The sequence below is a fragment of the Apteryx mantelli genome, chromosome 17, assembly GCF_036417845.1.
Source record: "Apteryx mantelli isolate bAptMan1 chromosome 17, bAptMan1.hap1, whole genome shotgun sequence".
Lineage (NCBI taxonomy): Eukaryota > Metazoa > Chordata > Aves > Apterygiformes > Apterygidae > Apteryx > Apteryx mantelli.
The window spans coordinates 4,033,630-4,052,849 of NC_089994.1; the positions used below are offsets into that span (position 1 = coordinate 4,033,630).

At 49.7% G+C, this 19,220-nt stretch overlaps 1 protein-coding gene across 1 annotated transcript; it reads left to right on the forward strand.

Moving 5' to 3' along the window:
* The first annotated feature begins 1,048 nt into the window (after nucleotides 1–1,048).
* On the forward strand, nucleotides 1,049–18,224 carry LOC106494503 (caspase recruitment domain-containing protein 8-like). The gene is made up of 12 exons (XM_067307322.1): nucleotides 1,049–1,130; nucleotides 2,792–3,178; nucleotides 3,807–3,875; nucleotides 4,172–4,242; nucleotides 4,644–4,709; nucleotides 5,785–5,846; nucleotides 5,930–6,150; nucleotides 7,805–8,064; nucleotides 10,175–10,300; nucleotides 12,389–12,533; nucleotides 13,968–14,009; nucleotides 15,485–18,224. Exons 1-12 carry the CDS (start codon nucleotides 1,049–1,051, stop codon nucleotides 15,745–15,747), a joined length of 1,794 nt encoding a protein of 597 aa, XP_067163423.1. The 3' UTR covers nucleotides 15,748–18,224.
* The last annotated feature ends 996 nt before the right edge of the window (nucleotides 18,225–19,220 follow it).

The window sequence follows — 19,220 nt, forward strand, 5'->3', positions numbered from 1 at the left end:
GAGCTGCTTTTTGATGTTGAGAGGAGGGCTTTGGGGCATTAAGGCTCAACTGATGGTATTTAGCTGGACCCCAGGCTGGTGCTCAGTCTGAGCCAGAGCAATACAGGCAGAGAAAAGGGCCCAAGTCCCATTGGTCACTCTCTGGTTGTATGAACGCCTAACTCCTACTGTGCTCTCTGCCTGTGTCCCAGGCCTCAGGAGCTACAACCTCCTCCTTTTGACTCTGGCTTCACTTTTCCCTGCCTTCATCAGACTGACCTACTTGTCCTGGGGCCAGTGCCTTGCCCATGCATGCCACGCTGGGTCCTGGTCCCCTGCCTCTGTCTCCATGTGCTGTTCTCAGAGCTGGGGGGACTGTGCTGGGCTCCAGGTGCTGACTCAGATGCTCTGACGTCATTCCTGTGTTTGGCATCAGAGCTCTCCTCAGGTCAGGGCAGACCTGCAAGGCAACAGTGGCTGTCCATTGGTGCATGTAGTTTTGTAGATGCCAAGGCCGGGGGAGCCATTCAGTTATCCAGTCTGCTCTCCCAAATAATGTGGGCTGGGGAAGGCCATCTGCTCTCCCTGAAACTGGGCTGGTAACCAGCAGGGCCGCCTCTTTGGGGACAAGGCTGTTTGTGTCCTTGCAACCCTTAGCAGCCAGCTTTGGGTGATGCAGGCAGCAGCTCTGAGTGCTCAGTTGTTTCAGTGCCATGCCTTTGCCTGCTCTCACACGCCCTTAGTTTTTTCCAGCTCACACACTGTTGCCCAGTGCATCACTCATGGCTGACAATGAGGAGGCCTAGTTAGCACAGGCAGTCCCTTGCTGGAGCACCCCTAGGAAGCTACGGAGTATCTCAAGTACTCAGGCCTCAAATCTGAACCACCCTTCTCCTTCCCATCAATAGTCAAAGCAGTGTGGCCATGCCATGGGTAAACCAAAGAGCTGTTCCAGGAAGAGATGCCACCATCCTAGGCATTGCACTAGCCCAGACCACAGGGCCAGTCACTGTCCCAACAGGGAATGAAAATATCCCTATTCCCCATCTGCCAGGGCAGATGGACCTGAATGTCCCTGGTCATGTCCTGCCCTTCCTGTCTTGCCACCTGCCTGGCTTCTGAGCCACTGCTGGGCACTCTGGATGGCTGGAGTAAGTTGCACAGGTCTCAGCCCTCATGCTCTGTGGGCTGCTGGTGGGGATGGAGGGTGCTGTGGGACAGGGCCTGAAGGCATGCTCTGATGCTGGTGCCTCTGCCTACAGAGCTGACAAGGCTTGGCCACCAGCACTGTGCAGCTCACCCCACCATGCTGGCTACTCTTGGCTCCATGCCCTGTTCTGTGGGAGTCGGGGTTACTTGTACAGAGACCCAGGCAACAGGAAGAGAACCTGCAGGGCAGTAAGATGAAGATAAGCAGCTGCATACCTCCCATCTCCCCAGAATTAACTGTCCCCCCCATGCCACTGTGCCATGAGCATGGCAGAGCTGCAGGACAAGGGTCTGGGCTGGCTCTTCCCACAGCCCTGGGGCAGGCACAGTGCCATGTCCTCCCCCAGCCCAGGGGCACACAGAAGGTCTGGGGCCAGAGTGGGAGGCTGGGCTAGTAGGAAAGGCAGGGCAGGGATGTAGTGGGGAAGGGCTGAGCCGCATGAGAGGAAGGGAAGGCCCTGGGGTGTCCCCATAACTCTGGCGCTCATCAAGCCTTGGGATTAGTTGGGGAAGTCTTTGGCAGAGGAGCTGCGCATTCGCACCACCAGCCCCATGAACGCCCATTTGTCAGCACCAGGCTGGTGACTGGCCACCTCCTGCCCAAGCACTGGCCATCAGGGGTCAGGCCTCTTTGGCCCAGAGGGGACCCACTGACACGGCCAGGCCTGCTTTCCCCAGGGCTCCCCACCACCCCCAGGCAGGCAGGCAGGCAAGCCACAAAGCCGGCCCCGGGGCTGGGACCCACATACATCAGAGCTGGGATGGGGCCTGGAAAGGGGGGGGCAGCACCAGGAAAGCTCCTTCCACGGTTCCTGATAAACAGCCAGGAGGAAACCCCTCCTGGAGTGAGCAGCCCGTCCTGTGGCAGGAGGATGGCGTGGGGCTGGATGTGAGCTGTGAGCTGAGACAGGCAGTCAGATCCTGTCTCTGGTGGTCTTCTGTCCCACGTTTAGGCAGGAGCTGGATGGGGCAGGACCCTAATTCGAGCTGGAGTCCAGCAGCCCCCTCTCACCCTTCTCCAGCCCGTGGCGAGTGTGTCACTGCACAACTGGCACAGCATCCAGTGCTGTGGCGTGGGGTGCTCTCATGGGGGACTTGGGAAATGCTATAAGGAGCACTGTAGATGCTGGATGCAAGACTCTGCTGCCCCACGTCCTTGGGAAAACAGCCCTGCCCTTCCCGTCCCTTGCCCTGCCTTCCCGTGCTCTCCTCAGGAGAGAAAATCCGGGAAGAGGAGGGGAGTGGGGGGAAACAACTGCAGCCAAGAAGGGTTAAAAGAAAGAGAACGGGGAGAAGGGGGAAAGGAAGTTAATGAGAAGGGAGAAAGAAAGAGGAGAGGTTTGGAGGAGGCTGAAGAAAGAAAAACATGCCAGCTCACTGCAGGCCAGAGCAGGATCCCTGCAGCCAGAGGCCTTGGACGAACGGGGGAGAAAGCCGGGCGCAGGAAAGGGGCTGTGGGGAGGAGGAGTGCGTGGCCGAGGGTCTGACGGGACGGGGAGGCAGAGCTGGGCACCACGGAGCAGGCCAGAACCTAGCGCTTGTGCGCTGACAGCGGATGGCTGCAACGCGGCACAGCCTTCCTGACGTCACCTGGTGCTTTCAGTTTCTTGGGAAGTGACGGAGGCTGGGGTACTGCGGACGAAGGTCCAAAAGAGCCAGCAGCGCGCGGGGCCTGCCTGCTCCGGGGAGCTGCTTGCTTCATTGGGGCCACCCCACGCGCAGACCACGGGCATCAGGTTTTCTCGGTGGTCGGCAGCAGACACCGTGGAGCACCAGGAGTCCACCTTCCTCATCCACGTTCGTGCTACGGATGGTACAGTTACTACTGAGCGTGTGCATTTGGATGACACAGTGGAAAAGCTAAAGGCTAGGCTGTCGTTCTTTTCTGATCAACTAAGCCTGAGTTATGAAGGCAGAGAGCTGGAGGATGGCAAGCGCCTGTGGGACCATGGAATAACTCCCAACTGCATTATACATGAAACACCAGGATGTAAGTGTGGGGCGGCACAGGGGGAAGAGGGCAAGGGTCTGCCTGGCGGTGGGAGCGCAGGAGTGAGAAAGGTTGGAGCAGGTCCAGATGTCTCTCAAGGAGGCAGGTGCCCCAGGGAAGCAGGTCGGGAGGCTCCCAAGGAGCACGTAGCAGCAGGGAGGGGCATGGCTGCAGCGGGGAGGGACCGGATGGATGCAGACGGATGCCCTTTTGCGCAAGAGAGCTGCCACAGCATGTGTGCAGTGGAAGTGGGGAGGAAGGATAGGGAGCAGGGACGGGTGTAGGCCACAGGAAAGACTGGGAAGGACTCAGCTCCTGGAAGCTAAGCAAGAAATCCACTTTCTGCCTGGCACAGAGCATGCACACGCTTGCGGGGAGGAGAGGCAGCAGCTGGGCGCACGTCAGCCCTGCAGCGAGCTGCTCTCCTGTGATGAATAGCTAATTGGCAGGCTAGGACAGATGCCTGGCACCCAGCAGCCCCTGTGAGTGTGACAAAACACACAGAAAGAGGCTTCACAGCAAAGGGGTGAAGAGCAGGGACAAGATGGGCAGAATGGGAAATGGTGCGGGGGAAACACTTCTCTTGGCATGCCCTGGGCCCTGAGGTCTTCTCTGCCTTTTGTTACAGTTGTAGTGTTTCCTGGTGGTGATCTGGTCCCTCAAAGCATGTCTTTCTCTCGGCGTTGGACAAAACCAGGTAAGATCATGTCCCCGTCCTTACTTCAGGGCTGAGGCTGATAATCTGGTGCAGTGGGGCTGGTGGGGGAGGACTGTCCTTGTAGGGACCCCAATTTGCTGCAAGGTGGTAACTGCATCACTACCGCAGTCCATGAGAAGGATGTGGATGCTGTGGTAAATGTAGGAGCATGTGGCGTTATGAGAGGGGACCAGTGCTGCTAATAGGATAAGGAAGGTTGGGTGAAGCCTGTCCCTGTGACAGCTTCTTCTCCAGAACATGGGCCAAAAATTACAATGGTCTTCCTCTTGTTCCAGCCGGAATTGGAGAAGAAAATCTGTTAAGCCTTTTTGGACCTCTGACAGACGATGACTCAAGGAATGAAGAGGTGAGGTGTTGCGAGAAATGAAGCCTGAGGCCTGGGACACTAGTGAGGAGGACCCTGGGGCTGGGGAGGAGGCCAGCATGACTGCAGCACTCTGGGTCATGCCGTGGGAGCCCTCATGCAGCAGGTTCACAGACATCACTGGGGACAGTGGGGTCCCTCGCTGCCCATTGCTACCACAGCACTGTGTTTGGTGGCAGGAGCTGATTCCGGCTGCCCTCAGTGCCAGTAAAGGGACCTGACCCTGAGGACAGACCAGACTGGCACAACTCCTTAACACCAGCCTGTTCCCTCCCTGGAGGAATCACTATCAGTGTCAGCAGAACACATGATGTTGGGGATGTTGTCAGAAGCTTTATCTTGTGCCTCCTTAAAAGTGGTTTCCGCTACGTTCTCCTCCCTAGGAAAGCAAGAAAGAGCTGCAGCTGGACTCTTCACCAAAGGAAAGCTGCCTGCACCCTGTGAGGGAGGTAAGGGCTCTCCAGCCACAGCCATGCCCTAAGTGCCGGCTTTACCATTCCTTGCAAGACACTGCCTCACTCAAAGTGGCACAGCAGTAAGACTGGGGCTGACCTCAACAGTAATGTGGGAAGTTTAATATACCTTCGCAACCTGTTATTCACTGTAATTCTTCAGCCTGCAGAAGTGCCCAATCCCTTTTGTTATGCTAACTCAGCATGCATTGCCCCAGTTTTCAAGTTCATCGAAAGACAATTTCCATTCACTTACATCCAGAATTTATTTCCTCTGCTAAATATTTTGTCTGTCTATGGCCATTATTTTCTCTCTGCTGATAAACTGTGGCAGAAGAGGAATAGCCCGGGATTTACTCATGAGAAAGACAGCAGCAACAAAATTTCTTCTCTCAGGAAAAAAAAAATTGCTATCTGGGATTCCCTTGTTTGCAAAATACAACTTAAAAATCTGTGTGTAAAAATGTAGTTGTGCGGCTCTAGGAACTGCTTTGCATATCCCCTCATTACCCTTCCTACTGAAGCATGGCGGGAAAATTGGTGTCTTCCCATCCCCAAGCATGTTCTGATGCTGATGGCAGTGTTTAGTCCTCCTTGCTGTGGCTTGTGCACAGGATTTATCTTGCGCACCTTGCCTTTATCATAGCAATGGGTATCCCCTTTAAAGGGCACATGAGCCTGTACATTAGCGTGTGGCCTATGTGCCTCAGACATGCCCAGTGCATGTTTCAGATCCTAGGGGATATGAGTTGCTAGTCAATGATTTTTGCAACCTCTTCATTGACAATGGCGATGCCCTTCTGGGCACCAGATAGAAGCTTCTGTAGTCCCTTGTTTTGAAGGGGTAAAAACAATATGGCATACTTGACACAAAATTTGTTCTGGATAGTGAAGAGGCAGAGAAATAATGTCGCTATGGCAGAGGTGTTGTTGCTCCTGCTGCTGCTTGTGAGGCTCCAAGCCCATGGGCCAAGCTGCATTACGCTTTGCCATTCCCAGCACCCCCTCCTATAAGAAACATCCGTTATGCAACATCTCATTCAATCCCAAACTAGCATCACTTGTGTTACAGGCCCTTCCAAAAGTGACGCCAGAGATGATCCAAAGCTCTCCAGAGGATGACATCTATTATCGGTAGGAGCTCTTGGGCAAAGCAGAAACACCTTCCTACAGCCCGTCATGCATGGCATAACCTTGTTCTCCCCTCCTGTTTGCAGAGCTCACCTTCCTGGAGCAGGCTCCTTCCAGTGCTCTGTGACAGGTCTTGGCTTTGAGGTGAACTCGGCAGTGACCATCCAGTACAGATATGCCTCCTGGAACGAGCATCTGAGTGCGGCTGCCCAGGAGGCATGGGTGGTCACCGGACCCTTGTTCCACATCAAGGTGCAGCCTGAAGCTGTGGGTGCTGTGCATCTCCCCCACTTTGTGTGCCTAGCAGGTAGAGCAGCTGCGGGGATGCGCTTCCTTCGACTCACTCTGTTCCTCTCAGCCACAGCAATTCTCCCAGACCAGCTTCTCTCAGGCCTTCTGCAGCTCTCCTGTCCCCTCTCCCATGGGACTCCTCCAGCATCTGCTCTGAAAGGGTCCTGCCCAGTGCAGTGATTTAGAAAGATGACTCCTCAGGGAGATGCCCTACGACCTCTCCAGACAGGTTTAGGGCCAAATTCTTCTTACTCTCAGAGGCCCTCTGTGCTCCCTTGCATTCCCCAACTTTGCTTTGCTGTTCTTCAACCTTTTGTTAATCTTCACTCACTTTTTACTAAACCTTTGCAGTGGTCCCTTCCCTGGCACCGCAGGCCCAGTTTCTGCTTTGTTCTCACATCTTCTGTTTCTCCTCCCCATTCCTTTTTGCTCCTGTCCTTCCTCCCATCCCCTCCTGAACACTTCCCCCTCTTCTCCCAGCTGCTGTGATAAACCACAGGGATTACCCCAGCTCAGCTGCAGATCAAGCCTCTGAGTCCCTCTCAGAGACTTTCTCAGTCTTTTGTGCCTATTATAGCGGTAGATGGCCAAGGGCAACTATCATCCTTGCTCTCCTTCACTGTGACAAGAGCTAGTCACCTTCTTCAGCCCACAGGCTGGACTATCTCAGTGTGAGGTGCACAACTGCAATAGAACAGAACTGATCTGGACGGAACAGTAAGTGGAATTAAATTGCCAGTTTTCACCCAGGCAAACAGTGAACACGAGGAGCCAAAAGGCTCGGATCTGGATCCTCTGTTCTGCAATGCCCTGTTAATGAGCCCAGAAAGAGGAGTGTCACTGCATGCAGTGCTAAGCTGGGCTGGACTACACAACAGAGCAGAGCCATCCTAGTCTGGCTTGGCTGGGCTGCAGTGCCCTTTCACAGGCAGCAGTGTGTGCTGGCAGAGGGAATTTCTTCCTGGCAAACCTGTGTCCTCTTCTCAGCTGAAACAGAGCACACCACAAAAGTAATTTCTTGCTGCATGGCTCCACCTCCTGTCCAGGACCTGGCAAGCACAGCTGTGTCAGTCAAGAAGTGGGTCTACGCACTCTTTGTTGACACAGCTGTACAAAGCAAAATCATGTAATTATATTAATTTATCAAGTTTTATATTAATCTGTCAGGTTAATATCAAAGTGTGAAGAACTTCAAAGAGACAGAAGCAGGGTGACTGAGCAGCAGCAGAGCTCTCTGCCACAGGAAACAGTCAACACTGCAGTGCTGGAAGTTTGCTAGGGATGTCTCCTTAAAGTTTAGGCTGCTCTGGTGACCAAAACCTAGGATGACTCATAACGCAGTAACAGATTTCTGTCCAGTATTTGGTGATGTGACATGCGTACACAGGATGCTGGACTGCATGGTTGCATTCTGAGGATTTTCATGGTCCCAAGTTCCCATCTCAGATTTAGTTTTCTGAACCCAAAGTGAGTTTGTCAAAGGCCCACAATTCCCTGCAGGGCAGAAGAACCCCACAAAGCCCAGGGCACAGATGGCCCCTAAGGCAGACCATGTCATTTTGTATGGGAGTATGACTTCCTTCTGCTGCTAAAGTCTTGAAGAGAAAGAAGTAACATAGGAGGGCATTAGGAAAACAAAATAGAACCTTGATGCCTTTCCTCTCTTGCAGAAAGCGTAGATGTCAGCAACTGTAGAATTGCCCATTTTAAATCTGGGAAGATGACCCTAAAGGAACCAACAAAACTGAATGCTTTCTGTGCTGTCCTGGAAAATCCCAGCTTCTCACTGCTTGGGGTGCTTTGGCGAAGGTTACGTTCAACCTTAAATTTACTCCCCATGCACTCCTTGGTGTTGATCTTTCAGCAGCTCAGTGCTGCAAATACAACTCTTCACCTCTACCTGATCCCAGATGACAACTCTGTGAAGCAGGTAAGATGGAGGAAACTTGATTGGTTTACAAAAAGGATGACATATGGGGTGGCTGCAGTAGCAGGGACTGGATTTGATAAGCGGGATCCCTCCTAGTTTTGTTCTGGTGTTCAGCATGAACAGGTATAATCTCCTCCAGGCATCAGGCAGTTTGAGGCAGAGCAAGACCATGAGAGGAGGAATGCAGATCCTACCTGATCAGGCCAGCATAGCAGGGAAGAGCTGGCAGTGCAGTGTCAGTCAGCAAGGGAATGGGGGAAGACAATGTGCCAACCACTGAGGAAGTACAAAAGACCAAATGCTTTTAAGACAATGCTTGTGTGATATTTTTGCCTATTTTTCTGTGTACACAAGGCTTAGGTAACTGCATTGTCTGTCTGGACACCTGTCTGTACTCTCCCTGAGCCCAAGGTTCCATTCCAGCCAAATTTGGCAGAGGGACAGAGGTGTCCCAAGAATGACCCTCTGCAGGAGACCCTATAAATGGCACAGCAGGGAAGACAGTGAGATGTGCTATGCAGATGTGTGCTGTCTTCTGGAGAACTGACAAACAGAACAGACCGACTTTCCTGCCCAGTCCTTCCTTTTATTCCATAGTCACCACCTTTCCATTTGGAACTTCTTGTTGAAGGATAGTGTTGTAGTGTCTTTCCTTAGAATAACTTAATTAAACTTGGCGATGGAGTTGGTGTGCTCCCGTATACAGCACTGCAAATCCCCCTGGCTCCCCTGACTCACCTGCTAGAGCAGGGAGAACACAATCTCCACTAATACTCATTAGCCTAAGGCAAGGGCACTAAGCTGAGATGGAAGCTGGCCTTGCCTCTCTTAAGTGCTGTTAAAATTTCTGTGCCCCTCAAAGTTCACTGCTAGCCAAGGTTCATGCCCCATACCCCCCAAGAAAGCAATTACATATCAGTTCCTTATTTTTACAACTGCATATCTGAGAAAGAGCATGGAACAGAACTCAGAGCACTGATGACCTATGTTTTATCCTCTCAATTCCTCCTCTCATATGAATTCAGCTGTCTGTTAGAGACAAACACAGATCTGTACCAGCAGACATGTCACAAGAGCCAAGGTCCCTGCTCCTTTAAACTGATTTAATTCACAGAGTGAGAATCGTTAGCAAATTTTATAGCTAATGGAAACACTTGTAGCCCACTGCAGCCCGGGCTGCAGTGGTCATGTATACACCATGCTCTTTGCTTTCCTGGATTGCAGATTAGTAGCGCTGAAATGGTTCAGACATGACCCATGGGGAAGAGACCTATGGCCAGTATTAGGCAGTGTGGAGCCAGCCTTGATTTAGACATAGGGCCCTAAATTATTCTAAAAAGAGAATATCTGCCTCTTCCCCACTCTGGATGCCTGCCCCTTGGGTCTTCCAACTCCAAGCTACATTATCTCCCCCAATCCACTCCTATCACATGACCCGCACACCCAACAGGGCTCCAACACTGTATTTCTCTATCTCCACCGCCTTTCAGTCATCAGCCCAACCCCTTGTCCCTGCCTCCCCAACCTTCTCAAAGGCAAGATGCCAATTCCATGGTCCACAATGCCACCAGCCTCTAATGCATATGCAGTCTTGTGTCCCTATCTGCCAGCAATCAGCTCCCACCTCAGGACACCATTCTTGCTCCTGCCTCCTCCACTCTCCTCTTTCATACATACCTCCAGATATCACTCATTGGGCCTTCAGCTGGGAGAGCATGTCCTTGCAGGAGCTAAGATGTTGCACATGTTGCTCTGCAACATGGAGCAGAGCAGGTTTAGGAACTGCTAGCTGCTGCCACGTGCAGCAATAGGTGGCTGTGTATCAGATGTTCTCCTGTTTTGTGCAGGCCCTCACCCTATTTCACAAAGTGACCTTAAATTACCTTGCATGTATTCCAGGTTAGGTCCTGGAAGCAGCTGGTGTGCAGCAGTGTAATCGTGAGGGAGCTGAGAGGCCCCTGAAATACAGCACTGCCTGTAATACACATTCAGTTCCATGTTCTGATTAGGTTGGTCTCTTAATCTTCTTGATTTTCAGAGGGCAGTGAGAGCTACCTACAGTTCATAGCTCTTTTTTGTATGTCTCAAAAGTGATGCTTGAAATTTACAGGCCATTGAAAAACAAGAAATGAACTGGAATTCAAAGCTTATTCCCAAGCCTTCTCCCTTCAACCCTCTGTTCTTTGGCTGCAGTTACCAAGTCTCCAGTACGTCTCATGTGGTGATAACACCTGAAGTAAGTGAGATTGTTTCTTTTCTGCAGTGAAATCGAAAATATCAGAAGTCTCTGTCTCCAGCTGTGCTACCAGAATCTCTTACTAGATTTCAGAGCCATAGAAGCAGTAAGCTACATGGGTTACAAATGACAAAGATATTTCATGATACACATCCAAATAAACAGCATCAGATAGATCATGGAGTCCACCCCAAAGCCATGCTGGCAAGGTTATAAAGGTTCAGTTTGTTTTTCTTATGGCAGGAATCATAATGTGGGACTTGTCGCACTTATTGTAGCTGCTTATCAAGAAGGAATTTCAGAGATACTGGCTCTGGTGTGGTCCCAAGTCCTTCATCTTCATTTTGTCTGCAGTGGGTTTACTTCAGAACAGGAGCAGGACTACAGAGACTCCTTCTTTCATACCTCTGCTGCCATGATGTGACATGACTTCTTTCTTTGAGGGAACTCAGCTCAAGGACTTCTGTTTTTGAGTGCTGTGTCCTGTGGAAATCAGATTATAATGGCTAGAAAAATCAGAATATTTAGCCCATGTGGTTACTTTCTTGCACAGAAATTTGTGATTTCCTGAGAGCACTGGTGACAGTCCAATGTCATGTCCATGGCTGGTTACCAAAACCTTCTCCTTTCATGGGTCTGTATTGCAGTATAATCATGATAAGAATCACAATGATTTAGGTTGGATGGGACCTCAGGAGGTCTCTGGTCCAATATCTTGCTCAAAGCATTCCAACTTTGATGTCAGATCTAGCTGCTCAAGGCCATGTCCAGTCAAGGTTGAATATCGCCAAGGATGGAGATTCCACAGCCTCTGAGTTTCTGTTCCAGTGGTGTATCACCTTTTTTTTTTTTCTCCTTATCTAATTGGAATTTCTCTTGCTGCAATTTGTGCCTGTTGCCTCTTGTTTCATCACTGTACACCACCAAGAAGAGGCTGGCTCCATCTTTTCTTTAATCTCCCTTTATATAGTTGAAAGCAGTGATTAGATCTCCCCTTAGCTTTCTCTTCTCTAGGTTGAATGAACCCAGTTTCCTCCACCTCTCCTTGCATATCATGTGCTCCAGCCCTGAGCCGACCTTGCTCCAGGATGTTCATGTCTTTCTTATACTGGGTAGCCCCAAACTGGACCCTTGACCAAATGTGGTCTCACAAGCGCTGAAAAGAGGGAAGGAATCCCTTCCCTCACTCTGCTCTTTGTGCTCTTGCTAACACAGCCTAGGATGTGGTCGGCCTTCTTCACTGCCAGGGCACAGTGCTGACTCCTGTTCAACTTGTTGTCCACCAGGACTCCCAAGTCTTTTTCTGGAAAGCTGCTTTGTATCCATGCAGTGCCCAGCCTGTTCTGTTGCATGGGGTTATTCCATCCCAGATGCAGGACTCTGCATTTGCCTTCGTCAAATTGCATGAGCTTCCTGCCAGCCCATTTCTCCAGCCTCTCAAAGTTCCTCTGAATGGCACCCCTACCCTCCAGTGTACTGATCGTGCCCCAGTGTCACTATAACCTGCTACTGAGCAGCCCTCAACAGCCAAGCCCTTCAGCTTAATTGGGAGACATTCTTAAACCTATGAATCATTAAATAGGAATTGGCTTTGACCCTTTCTGTAATGACTGAATTGTAACTGGGCACTCTGTCTTGAAGAGCAGTTATAAAGATGACAGAACCAAACTCTTCTTGGCAGTGTCAGACGATTTAAAAAGGGGCAAGGGCCATAAATTGGGAGGTTCAGGCTGGACATTAGAAAAATTTTATCACTAGGTGGTGATGCAAGCGGCATCCCCTCAAACAGGTTAGAAGAGAGGTGGTGAATCTCCATTCTTTGAGGTTTTCAATACTCAGCTAGACACAGCTATGGCTGAGCAGATCTAGAGTTGGCAATGATCCGAATTTGAGCAGGAGGTCAGATTAGACACTCCAGAAGTCCCTTCCAACCAACATTTCTCATATTGCCAGCACAGCACAGCAGAGTCCTTACTTTTGTATCTTCACTTGTTTTTTCTCTTCCTGGTATAGCCAGTAAACACAGGATAACTTGTGTGAATTCACTGCAGCTCCATGTGATGAGAGACTCATCTTGCTTCTTTACAGCCACACTTGACATTTTGCTACAAGAGTCCAAAGGAACAGCAGCCCTTTATTGAGATCTACATTAGGAATATGGCAGAGGAAATTTGGCTCCATATCACAGATGGACGCAATGGCACACTGGTCTGGAAGGCCTCACTGAGATCAGGTAGGAACAGCACATCCATATGTAAGAAGGAGATGGGGCAGTGAGCTGTACTTCTTGTGAGGGCAGAATGAGATGCGCAGATATTCTGATTCAAAATCCACTGACATCTGTAGGAACCCTTCTCTGGAAGTTATCCTGGGCACTAACATTGCCATGTCTGTCACTTACATAGTGAGGGGGGCACACAGCCCCCTCACTAGGGGCTTATTCCACAAAGCAAAAGGCAGGGTGCACCATCCAAGCAGACCTTATGCATTCTGTGGTCACAGTCATTCATGCTTCCCAGAGGGAAGGCAAACCCCATATACGCAGCAATTGGCCACTGAGGAATAGGGGCCTGAAAGGAACCCATATTTCATTAGGCCAGAGCTTCAGGTTTAATGTGGAGTTTCAAACACTGGGGGTTAAGAGAGCATAAGAGCACTATTGGTGTCTCTCTGTTCCCCTGTCTACTGTTTGCATAGAAATGTATCTGACTTATTTTTAAAAGTTCATTAAAATAACCAACACCCACATACATGCTAGTGCAACCATTCCATGGTACAAAGGAGATAAGGGGAATACCAACATTTCAGTGAAAATCAGCATCTTAAAAAATATATATTTCATATACTGCATTCATATACTTTTCTAGATTTGCTGGGTGCAACACCTGTGTGAAACACCACCCAGAGTGCACAGGATCAGGGTGAGACCCATCTTCCCTAAAGGCAGCCAGCCAGCCAAGCCTGACTGGAAAGATAGACCTCCGACTCAGTGGGCTACTTCAGAGGCCATCTCATGTGATTACTTTTGCTGGCATTTTAGACCACTGAAAGGAGGTGGGCTGGATGCCTCCCTAAGAGCCAGTTGTCGATTTCTGAGTAGATGATGCGGATTACAGATGAACCAGACCCTGCCTTCCCCTGCTCTCTGTGTTCACAGCACAGCATTGTGAACGTGTCATACAGCAAGCCGGCTCTTTGTGTGGGGATTGTTCTCTAGCGGCATCTGCTTACAATTATTTTGTCTGTTCTAGAGGTGACTGTACTGACTTGGGTCGCATGCAGAATCTTTCTTCAGGTCAGTACATGATGGAGACAGAAGTGGCAGGGTTAGAGATGGAGCATGCTAAGAGTCATGTTTGTGCGTAATAATACACAGCAAAAGAGTTGAGGTGTGTAGAGATGACATCCCTGTTTAAGTACTTGAAGAAATGTGGTTGCTCAGGATCCATTCTCTGTTAGGCTAATCTACTCCTAGAAGTAATACTTACAAATGTACAGAGTTCAGGATCTTTTATTGCTAATTTCTCCAAATATGGCAGGAACATATCTGTGGGCAGAAAATAATGGCTTATGGCTTAGTGGAAAATTAAGCACTGAAAAAGGATTTTAGCAAGGGTCTCAATTCCAGTAGTGGTATATTCAGTGATCTCTCTGCTTTCTCTTTCAGGTGATATTAATCCTCCTACCTCTGCCTCCCGGACCCTTTCAGGTCAGTACAGTTTTTCAGAGCTGCATTACTAGAGTCTGAATCCATTTCTTTGGAACTTACTATCCTCCAGTTTAAAGCAGACACCAGCCTTTTCCCCCTCCTTATGATAGTTTCTGGACAAAAAGTCTTTAAAGCTGCAACCTCAACTTTTGTTCCCATACTTCTGCCAGCATGCTCTGTACCACATTGGTGTGTAAACTGGTATATTGCAGGTGAGCCTCCAAACTGGTTTGCCTTCCCATATTTCACTGACAGAGGTTGAGGCAGAGAGGTCTGGCTTAGATACATGCAGATTTGGACACTTCAGCATTATTAGACAGGGGCTTCTCAGCTCCTTGTAATGCATGAGGAGTCACCACACTGAACTAGAGCCTGCCTAAGTGCACCAGGAGAAAAGGATGGAAGACGAGAGCAAGGCCATGCCCAGAGATGCCTGATTGGGTGCAGTCTAGGAGCTATTCTCTGGGAACAAATACCTTATAGTGTCCTCCAGGCAGTGCTGGCTGACAGCATTGCCCAGACTGCAGTGGGCCAGGCACACCCAAAAAGATCCTAGGGAACCTGACTGATCGAACTGAGGGGAGCAGCTGAACAGGATGTGGAGGGCCAACATGCTGGACCCACGCAGAGAAAGCAGCGCAAAGGCTGAACACAGGCACCCAAATCCTACCATGAAGCTGCTGCCAAAAAGTTGTCCAAAGTCACACCAGAAACACATGCAGGGCAGAGGACTGAACCCAGGTTTCAGACAGTGCCTCCCCTCCAGCTGTCCTTGGAGAGATACCTGCAGAATAACACTACTCAGAGCTGTTTTCCTGATGTCCAGCCTGAACTGGTGGCTGCCCATTTCAGTCTCTCTTATTAGGAATGAGAGGAGGCTAGCAAGGAGAAGCTGGGAGGTGCTACCTGAGGTACTGAACCTTAGCTTTGTTCAGTACTCTGCTACTAGCAGCTACCTTTTACTAAGGGCAACTTCTTTACAGATCAGTTGCAATCCTGAGTGACTTTGTATTTGTGAATGACTTGTGCTCTGAGTTGAGTTCCTAATATTGCAGGGTGGGGGGAAAGAGACAGTAACTTCATCCCCAGACACTGTAGGACTCATAGAGGGGACAGTTCCTCAGCAACTTAAGCTGATCTAAGTCAGGACTGCCATGGACCTGACTTCCCTCAATTTTGGCTGTGCATTCCTACCCTCACTGACTCCAGTGCTCGTATCACCAGTGCAGCAGGTTACTCAACCTTTTGGGGAGCGTTATCTTCTGCTGGTTCTGCCCTCTGAATCCACCTGCTGCCCAGTAAACCCTACTCCTGGTGCAGAGGAGGGGATGGGAACACGTGACTGTGGGACAGGGGAAGCAGCCCCAACATAAATTGGTTTAGGATGCCGTGAACTTGTGTCCACAGCAGTACTGCACTAACCTGGGGCTGTCTTGCCACATCCAGCACAGTAATACAGTCTTGGTGTCTGTTAGGTGCAGCCTTCATGAAGATGCACAAGAAGGAGCTTTGTTATAGGATGGGGAGGATCTCCCCTATTCTGTTACACTTACGGGATGCAAACGTAATCAACAGTGATGAAGAAGAGGAGGTACAAAGTCAAAGTATGAGTCGAAAGAAGAACCAAGCTTTGCTGCAGCTAGTTGAGCGAAAAGGTTCTGAGGCCCAAGAGCAGCTCTACAAGATTCTCCGGGAAAGAGACCTATTCCTCGTCACAGACTTAGAGAAGTCTAGCTAGGCCAGGAAAAGCAGACAGTTGCTGCTCCCACGGTCCAGCATAAGGGAGCAACAGAAGGGTAGTCAGGCAAAAGGAGGGGTTTATCATTGCCTGAATCTCAACCTCTCAGTCCAAAATCAGCAGTGCAAAGCAGCAGTAAAGCCTGCTGAACTACCTGGTCTCACGCCTGCCCTGTTTACTTGAATCACTTGCCAGCCAGGGAAGACCACTGTCATGCTGTTCCTCCAGTGAGAAGCTGCTGGAACTAGCCCCAAGGACAATAGACCTTGGCTCCTTATCTAGTACTACTCCCACAGACCCTTCTGCTTCCCTGAGATAGGGCCCTTGCCCTCTCCAGACCAGTCAGCTCCTAGCAGAGAAGCCTCCCATCACAACAAGGTGCTTCAACTTCAACCTGTCTTCTGCTGTCTTCAACAGCAACCTCTGTTGCCAGAAGAGATGAGCTGCTTTACCACACAGAACTGTTTGCAAAGGCCTGTTCTTATGCACAAGACAAAGCAAGCCACAGTTTTGAACACATATCAGTGTCAAATCTTCGTGTTTCTTTCCAGCGTAGTCTTCCCAAGCGACCAAAATTCCCTGAAGTAGCAAACAAGCATTCATTCCCCAGAAGCAGACAGGTGATGTAGCACCCCCACAGAAGCCACAAAAAATAGCAGAGAGAAGAGATACAGACTCGTGCATTTTCAGGGAAAATCTGAATCATTAGCAGTTGCCTTATACTCAAAAGAAAGCCAGCAGATTATTTTGAAATCATGTTCTCTGTATCCATACAGAAAGTTAGTCCCTTTCAGAATCATGCAGACCTTTTCTGTGTTCTTACTGACACTGTCTCACAGACTTCATCCTGCTGCTATCAAAAATGCACTTTGCCCTAACTTTAAAATGATGTAAAACTAGGACCTGACACAGGCACCTTGGACTTCTTTCACTGACTACTCTCTGGTCAACTCCCCACTCTCTGGCCACCTCACTAAGTGGGGCAAAAGTATTTTTGCCAACAACCTGACTGACCTGGAGAGAGCTACCAGCACCCATATGAGGGACTGACGAACAGGGTTGGCAAGCAAAGACCCTGGGGTGATGTGAACAAAAGGGAACACATAATCAACACAATAGGGCTAAAGTGGGGACAATCTGCTCTAGGTGAGGCTGGACTAGATGACCTCCAGGGGTCCCCACCAGTCTCAACCATTCTGTAACGCTGTGATTCTGTCAAGCGCCCAAGTTCCTCTGTCTCCCTGCTGCTGTCTCGGCAAGGACACCCCGTGCCCTCCCACCAGCTCCACAACTTGTCTGGGTGCCAGGAGCTCTCGTATCCATCACCAGGCTCCACAGCCTACGTGTGCTTTAAATCACTTACTTGAAGGTCATGTTGTTCTTGCATCATGAGTAAACATCCCTTTCCCTCCAGCATACCACCCCAGCTCTATTCATCCCCCTTGCAGTCCCTGCTGTCTCCTCTCATTGTTAAATATTCCCAATATTTTCTGACTCTTTGCAGAAGTTAAGCTGTTTCCTAGTCATTTTCCTTACCTTGATGTTGCTGGTGCCTCCTTTTCCAGATAGTGCCATGCCAGTGTTCAGGTGTAAACCATGACATGATAGTCTTCTCAGCATATCTCTTCATCCTTTATGCATCCAGTGTTGCATTTCCTTTTCTGATAACCACCTTCACCTGTGATTCCTGCACATATGGGACTAAATCTGTTGGCTCTTTGTTAACCTACAGTTTCCTAAAGATGAGCACCACAAATAGACACATGTAGCCACACAGAATCCTGCCTATCCTCAACTTGCACATGGGCCTGTAGAGCACCTGATTGAATTAGGAGCCTTGAAGCAAAGTTGGAAAGCGTGTAAACATACAGCAATATGGAGTCTGGATATTTACTTGGGGGAAAGATGAAAACCTTTCCAGGACTGCAAACACAGCAGCTTGAAAAATACCACTGCTGTCATATCCATACAGTACTTTTTGTGTCAGATAGTCCCTATTCTTTGTTTTCTGGTAACGCAAGTCAGAGTAGAAGAAATGTACTCTAGTATCTAATGTCTAAGAAGAGAGATTTTTTGGGTCAAGCACAGGTCAAATTCAAACGACTTGCCTAAGTGAAGACAGCTGCTTCTGGGTGTTCACAGAATCACAGAATGGTTGAGGTTGGAAGGGACCTCTGGAGATCATCTAGTCCAACCCCCCTGCTCAAGCAGGGTCACCTAGAGCACGTTGCACAGGATTGTGTCCAGGCGGCTTTTGAATATCTCCAGAGAAGGAGACTCCATAACCTCTCGGGGCAACCTGTTCCAGTGCTCTGTCACCCTCACAGTGAAAAAGTCTTTTCTCATGTTCAGACGGAACTTCCTGTGTTTCAGTTTGTGCCCGTTGCCTCACGTCCTGTCGCTGGGCACCACTGAAAAGAGTCTGGCTCCATCCGCTTGACACCCTCCCTTAAGATATTTGTACGCATTAATAAGATCTCCTCTCAGCCTTCTCTTCTCTAGGCTAAACAGGCCCAGCTCTCTCAGTCTTTCCTCATAAGAGAGATGCTCCAGTCCCCTAATCATCTTTGTAGCCCTTCGCTGGACTTGCTCCAGTAGTGCCACATCCCTCTTGTACTGGGGAGCCCAGAACTGGACGCAGTACTCCAGATGTGGTCTCACCAGGGCTGAGGAGAGGGGGAGGATCACCTCCCTCGACCTGCTGGCAACACTCTTCCTGATGCAGCCCAGCATACCATTGGCCTTCTTGGCCACAAGGGCACATTGCTGCCTCATGGTTAACTTCGTGTCCACTAGCACTCCCAGGTCCTTCTCAGCAAAGCTGCGTTCCAGCAGGTCAACCCCCAACCTGTACTGGTGCATGGGGTTATTCCTCCCTAGGTGCAGGACCCTGCACTTGCCTTTGTTGAACTTCATGAGGTTCCTCTCCACCCACTTCTCCAGCCTGTCCAGGTCTCTCTGAATGGCAGCACAGCCCTCCGGTGTATCGGCCACTCCTCCCAATTTTGTATCGTCAGCAGTGCTGAGTGATGGTCCTCACTGTGCACTCTGTGGCTTTGTGGGCTTGAAGTAGGATCACTGACTTAAGTATTTGTTTATATTTATTCCTTTTCTTGAACAGCTAGAGAACATGCCACTGTTGAAATATGCTTTTTTGCTTAAATGTTCTTCCACATTTTGGGCTTCAGAAGGAGCAATTTTCAATCATACTTCAGTCTACCAACATGATTCAATTTTGCAGCCATGAATTGAAGGACCACTATTGTAAGGACAACTACCACTTTGTCTAAGTAGCCAAAGAAACACCTCTGGTCTGGGATGGAAATCAGATCTTGTATCTGGAAATATCAAGTTTTCTGCTCTTAAGATGCCACTGCTTGGCTTTGCAGAGCTGAAATCCATAGCCTCTTCTTTCAGAAATATACAGGGACAGGCTGTCCTCTCCCCAAGTCTCCTGTTTCCATCCTTTTTAT

Bases quoted from the DNA above. Each gene is read 5' to 3' on its own strand.
- LOC106494503 (XM_067307322.1), top strand. From the start codon at position 1,049: ATGTCCCTGGTCATGTCCTGCCCTTCCTGTCTTGCCACCTGCCTGGCT. The intron at 1,131-2,791 runs GTAAGTTGCACA...TGGTGCTTTCAG, and splicing joins GGGCACTCTGGATGGCTGGA to TTTCTTGGGAAGTGACGGAG. The intron at 8,065-10,174 runs GTAAGATGGAGG...TGAAATTTACAG, and splicing joins ATGACAACTCTGTGAAGCAG to GCCATTGAAAAACAAGAAAT.